The sequence below is a fragment of the Octodon degus genome, unplaced genomic scaffold, assembly GCF_000260255.1.
Source record: "Octodon degus isolate 3935 unplaced genomic scaffold, OctDeg1.0 scaffold00065, whole genome shotgun sequence".
In the NCBI taxonomy this organism is placed as follows: domain Eukaryota; kingdom Metazoa; phylum Chordata; class Mammalia; order Rodentia; family Octodontidae; genus Octodon; species Octodon degus.
This window is the reverse complement of record NW_004524641.1, coordinates 7,404,483-7,417,440: the sequence shown is the minus strand read 5'-3', so window position 1 is coordinate 7,417,440 and position 12,958 is coordinate 7,404,483. Positions and strand designations below refer to the sequence as shown.

The following is a 12,958-nucleotide window of genomic DNA, read 5'->3' as shown; positions in this document are numbered from 1 at the left end:
TACAGCGTAGGCTTTTAGAAGTCTCAGATCAAAAGGGACATTCTTGTGGAAGCTTGATGCTTCCCTACCTTAGTAACACTTTCTTTTCAGGATTCCAAGGAACCCAAAAGGGACCTGTCCAACACTAGACAGGGACCACTTGGTAGCATTTTGTTAAAACAAAGCCATGTCTGGAGAAAAAGATGAAAAGACAATCTGAAATAATGTTTCATTGAGCCTACCAAAAAGTAATCGTTCATCATCCATCTCCAAGCGTGGGCATCCTCTTGACTGCCCCGCACCAGCATGCCAAAGACTACTGCAAAAGGAAGTAGATGTTTTGTAGGAAACAAAAGGTAACTTCAAAAGTTAACCCCCTGCCCATCTACTCTAGACCTCCTTTCTCAAAGAAAGGAAGAGAAATGGGCTTTTATTGCTATTTTCAAGAATAACCAGAGACTTTTACAGTTAAATATATGAAGCATAACCACAAAAGTGTAAGCCAAACTGTAATGTGAAGAACTGGGGGCCTGCTGGAAGGTCCACAGCAGTCTGAATTGCGTGTTTCCAGCACTTTGGTGTAGAATGTTCTAGACCATCGCAGAATTCTCTCTGTTCTTCAAGGCTTTATTGAATCAGTGTGCTTGTGGTTCCTTTCTCATCGCAGCTCCTTTATAAGGGGACACAGGCTTTTTCAAAGCAAAGTTGGACTCTGTTTAAAGTAACTATTGAACTGGGCCGGGCTGACACTCCTTGGTCTATGTTGTGCTGCTAAGAATCTATTCTCGTGCCTGGCACTGTTCTCCAGTGATGCCAAGGTGGGCGAGGCCTCCTTGATGGCAGCGAGATGATGAAAATGTTTGAATAAGTAAGGCCCATGAGACTGCAGTCATTCTAAATAAATCCACATCTCTTTTCTGCTAGTTTTTAAAGCTTAGAATTTTCTTTTTCCTTGGTTGTATTATATTTAAATCCACTTGAAATTTATTCTTGATAAAAAGATATGCATTTGTTTTATACATTTATATTTGCATTTAGATACATGTTTTACATTAATACTGGGCTTCATTTTACCCGTTGATTATATATTCTAAGTTAGGCCCAAAGGGAAGAACTGCTAGATGATCACTATAAATTCCTTCTACTTGGGAAAAGTAGGAGACTTTAGAATAAAGCGTAATATTCTTGCTATTTTTCTATGACTACTATGACAAATCACCATAAATTGAATGGCTTGAAACAAAACAAAGTGATGACCTTATGTGCTTTAGTGTGGAAGTCTGAAGGGGATTTCACAGGGCAAAGTCAGTGTGAGCAGCACCATGTTTCTTCTAGATAGCCACACTGGGGGAATCTGTTTGCTTGCGTGTTGCGCTGTCTAGGATTCTAGACTGAGGCTGCGTGTTCTCCTTGGTTCTTGGCCAGCGGAGTGAGGTCAAGTCGCCCTCATGATCCTTTCTTGGGCTCTGACTCTTCTGCCTCCCTCTCCTCCCTTTAAACACTCTTATTATTTCACTGGCCCACCAGGAACCACCAGAATATTCCTTACTCATCTATCTTTTTGCCATATAACCAACCATTTGCAGGTTGTGGGAATAAGGTGATGGACCTCTTCCGCGGGTCATTATTCTGTCTAGTACAAGCTCCTAAAATGTACTCTACCGTCTTGCCTTCCTGAAGTGGCAGAAGGAGCACTGTCACTGGCCAGTTCCACCGCCTTACCTGAACAAATCTTTTCCCTCCATTGGCACATACTGTTAGCAAAGCGTCTGGGTAAGAATGGAGGGCCCAGTTGTATAGCTAAGTGGCAGGCACTTTCCCTGGATTCAGAGGCGGACCTGCAGCTGAAGAATGCAGATAGAGCTGATATCACGTTCACGGAGTTCGGAAAATGGCACAAGACTGACAAATAAAGAGAACTACCCTGGCTGCCTTGGGAGTTCTAGGAGCCAAAGTGCACGGAGCCACATATAAAAAAAAAGTGAAACTTCCTTAAAAATAAAAATTGTTAAAAAAAATCTTAATGACACAAAGGAGAATGCGATAGCTCATTTCCACCCACATCAGCACTTTCCCCATTCCCTAAGATAGGTCATTTTAATCTGTTTATGTTTATCCCCTTTTCCCTTTCACCTGCTCTGATGTTTGTTACGCTTTGTGTGGGTACTTACTCCCCTTACGCCTACAAACATCTATCTAACCATTCCTGTTTGGTTGGCTTTTTTCATTTTTAATAATTTATATTTAAGTGTTGGCAAATTGAATGGTCTAATTTTGCCCTTTGAATGCCAATGCATTCAAGCTCCTTAGGCAGCTTTTATCTCTTGTTTTCTTTCTAATTCTGTTTTGAGTTTTATGAAAATTGATATTTCTTGTTATCCCCCAACCCATAATTTTCTTTACTGAACTTTTTGTTTAATTTTCTTTTGCTTTGACATTTTATTTTTCAGACACCTCTCATTGAACCTCACGTTCCTCTCCGTCCTGCTAACACCATTCCCAAGGTAATGGGATGTAGGTGGGTTGATGAGCCATCCAAGCTCACTTCTTAGGGACCGCTGGAGGTGGTCCGTGTGTCAGAGCCTCACATCAAGAAACCTCTGATCCATTTTCTAGAGACAGTAAATATTCAGTGCATCTCAGTTTTCAACCTAAAACAGTGACATGTCACACGAGTGAGCAATGTCAATATGTATGAGTTATGTTTTTCCTGCCAGACTCTGATTAGAAAGTGTTTTAAGGATTCATCTAGTTTGTCTGCCTCCTGTAAATTGTTTTTGTTTCTCCTTCTTTATTTCCACTTGATTAAAACCCAGGTTCCTTCAGAGAAGATCCTCAGAGCTGGAAAAATTTTGCGAAATGCCATCCTCTCTCGAGCACCTCACATGATAAGGGACAGAAAATACCACCTAAAGACATACCGGTATGTGTGCTCATCCTAAAACCTGTGGTCCCCTCACATTCACATTTAGTGAAATGAAGCAAACACTCTTCTCCTTGTTTTCCATGTGGGTGCAGCCAGCTTTGCAATGCCCCCAGATTGGAGAAGATTCGAGACTTGCCTTGGATCCCTGCTAATGTCTGCATATTTAATTATCCTTAATATTCCAGGAGCAGTAACTCCTTCCCTAATTTGTTTGGATATTTATTGTGCTGAACAATGAGAAGAAAAGTTTATATTTAGATTTGTTAATGTCTTTTGGAAAAGCTAAATTTAGGTCACATTCAGTTAACATTTACTGAGCACTTATTTATGCTGTAAGACCTGTACCAGGCCGCCTTCCATGTCATCTCATTTCTCCCTCCTCACACCCTGCTAGATGGCAGTACGAGCACTTTTCAGGTGACAGAGCCAAACCAGCTCAAAGAGATCCAACAACTTTCCTTGTCCAAGTCGCAAGTCTAGTGAGTGGTAGAACCAGCATCTAAACCGAGAGTAGTTTAATCCCAAATTCAGTGATCTTTTGTTCATTCAGCCATTCTACTAATTTATGAAATACCTCTAGAGTGCAAAATACTGTTGTGTCCCAAGCCCTAAGAAGACAGTTATGAATCAAATGTATAAAGTCTTTCATGCCAGCTATTTTCCGAGGTAAGATTTTATTCTAATATGTACACAGTAAGACACACAACACCACATATACAATCAGATTGAATAAAAACTCTTTATTATTATAACTGTCACTGGAGTTAAAAATTGACAAAAATGAAGATGATGAGGGCACTGTGGTTAGTTGTGCCTTCTGGGGTGCCTGAACCTTGGCAGGCCAACTAAAATCTCAGTCCTAATTCTTACTTTTGATTTTAACTATTCAACAAATGTTAGAAACTGGAATAAACACTGTATGAAACACAAGCCTTCACTGTCCCCTCCAGAGCCTGTGGTTCTGACACAGTCCTCCTAGCAGTCATTCACCCCTCTTTCCCATTTAGCCTAGACATGACTTCAGAAACCATGAACTTTGGCATGAGTCAAAACCATTTGACCCTAATGAACCCAATACATAAGACACAGTGAAAAGCTAGCACGTAAATGTTAACATCATCAGGGATAAGTTTATTTCTAGAGATAATCATCTATTACAGCACCTTGTTCACCCTTTAACAAACCTGTTGCATACATGCACTTCAAGATCTGGTTGCTTGAAGACATACAGGAAAATACTGCCCATCCTACCTTGGCTCACTGTCTCTGCAAACCATGCACACTAATGATAAAAGACCAAAACTAACTCTGTTAAATTTAGTATGGCCTCTTCTTGATAGACTTTTGGTTATCAAGGCCTTTTTTTAAAAAACATATTCAATACAGGGTCTTACTACACAGATCAGACTCATAGTGATCCTCCTGTTTTCAGCCTCCCAGATGCTGGGATTACAGGCACATACAAGCATGCCCAGCCTCAATCACTGTCTCAGCATGCCCTGGGGGGTAAGGCTGGCACGGCAGGCCGGGGATTGAACCCCAACCACTTGTGCTCTGCCTAAGTAGGCACTTTAACCCACTGAGCTATCTCACCGACCCACCGAGACCTTTTTATGGTTTTCATTAGCTACTGCTTTGGATGGTTACATCTGTCTTTCTCTCCAGCCCTAGAAATTCATTCTTTTTTTGAATCCGATAATTCATTCTTTTTGGAGTCCATGGTCCTTATGAACAGCTCTAATATTAAGGAAAATAAAGTTGTTATTGTTTTAAATCACTTGTCTCATATCCCCAGAGTTTAACTTCTTAAACTCATTACATGAATCTCAAAAACAATCTCACATGGTTAAGGAACTTTTTCTTTTAAAGGTTTTATTTAATTTAAGCTATAATTTTTCCTTTCCCAAGTATTGACTTGTGTTAGGGAAATTCCATTAAATATGTCATATTTGGTGACAAATAATGGAAAGTAAAAGTCAGAGACTATAATCTCTTGCTCCATAGTGCTAAGACTTTACACCCCTGAAATATAGGTGTTATGTCTGTCCCACACCCTATGACACAAATTAATGATCTGTTAATAATGGCCAGTGGACTCCAATGGAAGCCAGAGGCATGACTTCTTTTTCCTGTAGAACAGTTGGAGCTCCTTGCCCCAGATTTTATATTTCACAGCTCTGTCTTCTCTCTCCGTCCTGTTCCCTGCCCCATTATATCAATGCTATAGAAGCATGAGGGGATTGAAACCTTTCCAGATACAGTGTGGTCCCCCGTGGGATCCCAGGGTACTCCGGGTCCTTAATAAAAGGTACCCAGCTAGTGTGCCACCTACAAGTGGCGCAGCTGTGTCTCCTTTCTGTGCTCTGACTGCAGTGTTCTCACAGGACCCAGGTGCTCTGGGGGCAGCGCCATCTTTTTAGTAAAAACATTCATTGAATTAAAAACCACATGGAAAAAAAAGCCAAATGAAATGGAATTTTATATACCTTTATAAGACTTTGCATTAGTAAATTCTCCAATCACAAGAAGAATGTTTTTACAGGTTGTATGTTTGGTGCAGCGTGAGTAGTAAGTAGTTGTTTGCCCCTCAGAGTTCTCAGGTATGGGCACGGGCTGGAGGAAGTGCAGCCTTGGAAATCCCCTGTCCTTCTCAGGACATTGTCCCTGTTCTGGGACTCTCATCATCCCTAAGTCGGAGCATCCCAGGGGTTCTAGAGGACCTTGAATATTGGAACTGGAGAAGGCCTCAGAGATCATCTTTTGCTCCTTTCTTTTGCAGATAAGGAAACAGAGGAGCAGAGAGCTGGCCAGAGTTCATAGCTAATGCCTAGCAGACCCAGTGTCATATCTCTCATCTCCTCCCAGGTCAAGACTCTTTCCAAAGTGACCAGCACCAGAAGTCTACTGCAGTGTAAACTAGAGAGGAAGGAACTGGCGACTGGGGGTGGTGCCCTCCTTAGCATGGGCGGGAGGCCCCTAGTGACTGTCCCAGCTGCAGCAGCCAGCTTTGGGGCTCCTGCCCTGTTCCAGTGTCCCTTGGGGTCTTTCCCTAGAACTTCAAGATTCCTCTTCCTCCTTGAGCCACCTTCCAGGAACACCTGCCCTCCTCTCACCCCGCTGACAATTTCAGTATTTTCTAATGCTCATGTGGATGCGTGTAATTATGTGTTTCATAACTAACAGACCGAACTTGCCCATCACTGAAGGGCATGCGAGGCATTATTGTGTGGGTGCACGGAACAGCAGAAGACATTCGGTGCTCTTAGGCATCAGGCTCCCCAGAAGTGACAATGCTTATTGCACAAAATGTTTCTCAGAGAGATTTGCATCACTAATTGCTTAGTCTCCCAGCACCCGTCGAGAGAGATCAGTAGTATTGCTTGAAACTATAAAGTGCTAGGTCATTTTGCATTTATACAACAACTTGCACTGAGTACTTGTGTGCGTCTCACACACACGAACTCTTTCCTCACAAGACTGCAGGGCAGGAAGTCAGGGTCATGCTTTGCCTTCCCCTTGCGGTGAGCTTTCCTGGAGCCCGCTCACAGGCATAGTTTGTGTCCCTGTGATCAGCTTGCCAGGTCACACGCCCCACCTAGTGGTCCTTCCATTTCCCCTAATACCGCATACTATAATGCTGTCCTGCTTTGACAGTCTTGCTTAAAAGATTCTCTACTGAGCCACATGGATTTATTGATGTGTATCCAAGTTTGAGAGCCTTAGGCAGCAGCGTGTGGTGTTTGGTTTGCCGTGAAACCTCTTAGATGGAAGGACACTGCGCTGCTTGGGAGGATCTTCTCTCCAAAGCCATTTCCTAGCCTGTGTCTGCAAAGGGCTGACTGCCCCCTCCTGTGTGTCCCCTCGCCTTTAGACAATGCTGTGTGGGCACCGAGCTGGTGGACTGGATGCTGCAGCAGACCCCATGTGTTCACTCCCGGACTCAGGCTGTCGGCATGTGGCAGGTCCTGTTAGAAGATGGGGTGCTCAACCACGGTAAGAGGAGCCACAGTCCCTGAAAAACCCTTAAGAACTGCTAAATGCATTTCCCTGTGTAAGCTGTTGCTAAACTCTTAAATGGTCAGGAAAGAATTATGATTCCCTGGGGGACCTGCAGAGCTAGCATCTTCATTTAGCAATACAGATGCAGCCAATGCATGCTATGATTGCTAGTTTCCACCATTGTACCTTTCTAACTCTGGAGAACGAAGGACAGGAAGATGAAATTGCAACCCTGTGCATCAGTTCCAATTATGTTTATTAGTTTGCAGTCACGGTTCATTGATAGCAGGACTACATTGAGCATCGCATAGTAATCTGGGCACAGGGGCAGAATGAAGAGCAGTGGAATGTGTGGCTGGTGACATGAGAGTAAGAGGTGAATTCAGAAGCCACCTGCTGACTGTGCTGCTGTCGGAGGAGCCAGTTCAGACACCCACGGGAGGACCACGTTTAAAATTGGGAATGCGCTCCACAGTTGCAGTCCCTGTAAACTGTGGCAGCTCTCCCTGAACCAAGCGTTTATTCCAGACTGACTGGGGTGTTATTGAGGCTGAACTGCTCGTGTCATTTGCTTGAGACCACTTTTTCAACTAGACAAGATATTTAAATCATTTCATTTGCTGGTGCCTGGCACCCTAATGATGATTTTGCAGGTGTTTTCTCTTCCTTTAGTGACTGTGAACACCAATCACATTAGGACTTTTGTTAAAAGGCTGCTCCTAATTTAGCGTGTCCTACAAAGTTCTAAATCTTGCTAGTAAGACTAAGAGGAGGGCTAAGGGGTAGCTTAGTGCTTCATGGTAGAGCCCTTTCATAGCATACACAAGGCCCTGGGCTCAATGGCCAGCTCCAACACCAGAAAAAGTAAATAAATTTTTAAAAAGAGAAAAAAACATTTAAGAATCACAACTATAACAAAATCCTTCTAGGAGTATATAAGCTTAGTCTGGCAGGCTTTGGTCATTTGATCATTGAGTTGATTTTCTTTTGTGTTTTTGAAGTGCAGAGACAGAAGTTTAAATCATCACCTTGATAGGGGTTGTCTTGTATGTACTTTAAGAGCCTGGTCTGAGGTGTGACATGATAGAGCAGTCACTTGTCCTCCCGTTTGGGATGTATGCCCCCCCCACCCAAGAAAAGGTCACCAAGGCAATTTTGGTGGGTGGAGGTGCTCATGTCGGAGAAGCTGGCAGGTTCCCAGGGAGAGTCCCTGGGCGGCCAGGAGACGGGTGGGTCTGGAGGCTGTGGCTGGTGATGAAACCAGGAGGGCCCAGTCTCGCAGCTGCCCCGCAGACTGACCAGGAGCAGTGCAGGGTGCCCAGCCAGATCCTTGGCTCTCCTGCCCAACTTTGTTTGCTTCCAGTGACCAGCCCTGAGGGTCCCGGCCACAGCTGACACTGCCTCTATGTTTCCCGTAGTGGATCAGGAACACCATTTCCAAGACAAATATTTGTTCTATCGATTTCTGGATGATGAACATGAGGATGCCCCTCTGCCCACTGAGGAAGAAAAGAAGGAGTGTGACGAGGAGCTCCAGGACACCATGCTGCTGCTATCCCAGATGGGCCCCGATGCCCACATGAGGATGATTCTGCGCAAACCGTGAGTGGACTTGAGGCTGGCCGGCCCAGAGCCAGCACTGTTGAGTGCGCAGGTGCACCTAGGGGTGGGGGTGGGCTGGAGGGCGATGGCCAAAGTCTTGGCTGCCCCCATGCCTAGGTCAGGGGAGAAACAATGAAGGGAGATGCAGTGGTGTTTGCCTCTGTGTTATTTTTATTTTGGAGTCAAATACCCCATTTGTCACTCTGATGAGTTAAAGGTTGTAGAAAGCTTCTCTGGTTTCCCCGGATGTCAAAACTGAATCCCCATATAAACAACCTTTGGCCAGTGGCAGAGGGAAGCCTCTGCTTCTGTGCCAGACTGTGGCAGCCCTGTTCTTTCTAGGGCTGGAGGACAGAAGTCAGCGGCGCTGCCACTGCCTTCCTGCCTGTAGGTGCACACAGGAGGTCATTCCTTCATGCCCTCACGCCGTGTATCGTCTTCTCCATTCTGTGTCACATACCCAACACCACTGCTCCCTCGTCCTCCTTAAAGCCTTCTGTCTCCACAGAAAACTGCCTTCTGTTCAGTAGCTGTCCACCAGCTGAAGCTGGGCCCAGTGAAATGATTAACTGGATTGATTCATAAAATACACATTGAGCCCCTGGCAGATGTGGAGGATTCTACTGATTGCTGTGGGGCATACAAAGCAGCGTACACCCCAGTCCTGATCTGTAGAGAGACCTTTGCCACAGGATCATGGCTTGGCACTCGCTTCTAAAATCCCATACACAGACTGTGTTTTTCTGTTGGACATGAAATCACCCTCCACCCTGCCACCAGTGCCAGCCAGCTGGGGATGTCAAATCTGAGTCACTGGCTTGGCTGACCTTCATTTATTATTGGGTCTCAACGCAAGCATTAAACTTGACATGTGTGGTGTGTCCACTGGGCACTTTCCAAGAGAGAGTTGGCCCTCAGGCCAGCTTCCCCAATGTCTGCCCCTCAGACCAACTCACAATAGCCTCTCTGAGCATAGCTTTATCTCCCTTCCCCAGGGTTCTTTCCCTTTCACTTGCCCATACTCAGTGCTACAGAGGCTTTTCATCACATTTCATTTTTGTCACACCATGTCCCCTTTGTCAAGACTTTCTCTTGGGTCTTAATCTCCCGCACTGTGTGTTTCAAAGGCCTTCCCTCATCCCAGTTGGTACCATCACCTTAGCTCTAGAACCATGGTTTTCAGCTCTTTATGCCTCAAAACTCTTTCTTCAAACAAAAATTTAACAGGAAAATCTAAAATATCAAACAGAAAGTCAGAGTTTTTGTTGACCTAAGCAGAAGTAGGGTCCAAGAAACCTGCCCAGCCAATTTATACTCCATGTGCCCTGATGGATCATAAGGATGGGTGGCTGAGGGCACACAAGAGAATCCCCAGGGCTTTGGGAACTCAAAACCACAATGTGGTTCTACAACTCACTCTTTATCCTATCAGCCTGCCTCCCTGATCTTGTCTCATTGTCCATCATTTGCCTTTCTTCATCATTTCCTGAATCCATCCCCTTTGTGCCCTTCTCCTTGTGGTTATCTCATTCAAGCCACCATTGTGAAGTGGTTCTGAATCAGGTGGGACAGCCCCATAAGCATTTGGAAATATGTGGGGCTGTATTTTGGTTGTCACAGTGCATCAGTGGGCAGCACCAGCATTCACTAGGTGGAGGCCAGGACTAAGGGGTACTAGTCCCACAGTGATACACAAAATAGTGTCCTGCCACCAAAGTGCTACCCCTGCTGAGAAGCATTGCTATGAACTGAGTTTCTTAGAGACGAGGACACCTCATTTTTCCAAATGTACTCACCCACCAATATTTGTTGAACACCTCTGTTCTGGATACCTTGCTAGGTAGCTTGGAATAAGAGGGTTACCCCTTCTTTCTGAAGTAGTACAGGAGGCCAGTCTCAAGACCTGCAGGTCATCTTTCATCACAGCCATGTTACATGTTGTAAGGGGAAAGGTGGAGTGTGAACACAACATCCTGGGGAAGGAGTTTGACCTGGTGTTGAGCAGGAAGGCTCTAGCTCTAGCTTTGCATTAACTACGTTCACCCACAGATAGGCCTTTGCTGAGCGAATGAAGGCAGGCATGGACTGCCCTAGCTAATGCTCCATCGGCCCTCAGTTTGTTCAAGCAAGACAGAAAAACCATTTGATTCACCAGTAATTTTTAGCATCTACCAAATAGATTAAAAGAAGAAATATAAAGTGATTCCTGCCTCCAGTGCAGTTGTAACCCAGTGGGAGAGACACTTTCAACTTAGTTGCAGGTTGAGCAAACATTCGTTTTATTGAGTGGTGTAAACATGCTGACTTATCATGAGAGACTTCAGGCCTGGTTTGCAACAAGCCATTTTAGAGATGGGAGCCTCTGCCTCCTGTTTCTTCCATAAAGTGTTAAATTCTGTGAACCCTGGAAGCCTGCTGATTCTTCAAAGAAAATTATATTGCAGAGGTCAGCTCTCTCATTGTCATTGGCCACTAAAGGAAAGGTTTTACTGGGATGCCAAGATACATTGTTCTGGGTGGGATTTTGGAGTTTTAGATTTGGGATTTTTCCAGTCTCTCCAGTTTTGTTTTTGTCTTCTTTTTAATTCTACAAACATTGGAATTAGGCTGGCAATTCCTTTTTGGGGTCTTAAATTTTCTTCTTACTGGAATGATGGAGAGAGATGGGAAAGTAAAAAATAAGGAATCTACTTGTGTGAGACAGACATTCAACTCTACATGCACATAACCCATTCAGTTATTGTGCTATATTTGTAGCCAAAAGAAAATAAGTGTAGTTGATTAAGAAATGCTACCATCACTACCATCCTTGAAGATATCAATTGAGCCCTTTGCTCCTGGGAGCAAGAGCATGTTCAAAGGTCCTAGAAATGTCGCTCCAACTGCCCAAACAGCCAAATCATTAGCAAGTGTGGAGCTGTGAGAAGCACTGGCTCAGTGTCGACCAGGGCGAGACCCCCTATTTTTTAACTCAGCACAGCTGCATTTTTTAATAGTCACCACTGCCAGAGAGGTTGCAGAACCCTGATAATTACTGGAAAAGAAATAACACAATATTCTTTGATGAGAAGATTACTTTGAGAATTTGATTGTATAATGAAGATGTTGCTTTGAAAGGTACTTCCCATTGTTCTGAATCTAAGACTCGCTAGCCAAAAAGAAAAAAAGTGTCACTTGTTTTGACAGGCTACTTAGAAAATTTCTCTGTTTATTACATTAACTGCAGCATTTTAACTGTCAAACTATGAAAGAATGTTCTGTAGTTTAAAAAACAGAATAGAGCTTCAAGGGGAATTTTTTGGCACACTCTTGTTGCTATTGGTATTGAAAAAAAAATACATTTTGAATGTGAAATTAGCTTTTTATGTGGTGGCAGACAGAGTGATGCACAATGCCCATCCTGGGTACGCAGGTGCAGACCTGGCTGGCATTTGGGGGCAAGTGCTACAGAATGGTGACAGTTTGACGGTGCTGTTGTTGCGGCCCCAAGACAGTGCCATCAAACACAGAATAAGCTCTTGGGGCTTATTGTTTTGATTTTGCTTTGTTTGTAAGTCTAAAAACAAGAGGTTACCCTACAGCAAAAGAGACACAGTAGAGACCCCCTACCAGCAGAAATGTGTATGATGGCTAAATTTAAGTAAATACTTTGGATCAGAAGCCACGGGCAAAAAGATGTGGAGTGACCAGGAAGGCTGGACACAAAGAAGCTTAAAGGAGAACAAATGCCCTTGCCACATAAGCCTGCAAACCTCTCCTCCCAAGTAAAGTCAACATAATACTCTGCTACTTAGAGGGGTCTACCGGAGGCTCATGTGCGAGGGAAATCCAGTTCTGAAATTCCTGAAGCGCCTAGAGGCTTAAGTAGTTGAGAAAGTAATAAGCCCATTGTGCCCAAGCAGGGGAAAAAGAATAACCCCAGAAAATTATGCTGTTATAACAAGAGAATTGTTGCTAGGCTCTGGTGTCTTCTACATGGATCTAAAACTCAAAAACTTGATTTATTTGATGTGATAAATTAATATTTTTCTAGCATGTCCTATGGGGCACAGATCGAAAAGAAGCAATTCAAGTGACATGAAAAGATGCAAGGGTAGGGAGAAAGGGTTGTTTATTTGTCCACAGCCCTCAGTTGTCCTAACGCCCAACAGCCCGGCAGAGCCCCCCTTCCACACACTTGTTCAAGGAGGCCCGTGGGGGCTGTGCATCTGCTCCTGACTAGCAGAACTTGTTTTCTTCTTCTTCTTCTTCTTCTTCTTCTTCTTCTTCTTCTTCTTCTTCTTCTTCTTCTTCTTCTTCTTCTTCTTCTTCTTCTAAAATCTGTATATTTGGTACAGGGTCTTACTACACAGTTTGGACTCATAGTGATCCTCCTGTTTTCAGCCTCCCCAGCTCTGGGATTACAGGCGCACGCCACCACACCCAGACTAGAACATGTTTTAATAGGATTTT

The 12,958-nt window shown here is 44.1% G+C and overlaps 1 protein-coding gene across 7 annotated transcripts in view; it reads left to right on the top strand.

The window, feature by feature from the left end:
• The window catches only part of Rapgef4 (Rap guanine nucleotide exchange factor 4), a 306,617-nt gene that overhangs the window by 218,179 nt on the left and 75,480 nt on the right, over positions 1–12,958 (top strand). For all 7 annotated transcript variants that reach the window (XM_004634752.1, XM_023719129.1, XM_023719130.1 and 4 more), the window contains 4 exons: positions 2,430–2,483; positions 2,796–2,902; positions 6,777–6,898; positions 8,323–8,506. In XM_004634752.1, the coding sequence (XP_004634809.1) occupies positions 2,430–2,483; positions 2,796–2,902; positions 6,777–6,898; positions 8,323–8,506 (467 nt within the window). The remainder of the gene's footprint in view (positions 1–2,429; positions 2,484–2,795; positions 2,903–6,776; positions 6,899–8,322; positions 8,507–12,958) is intronic.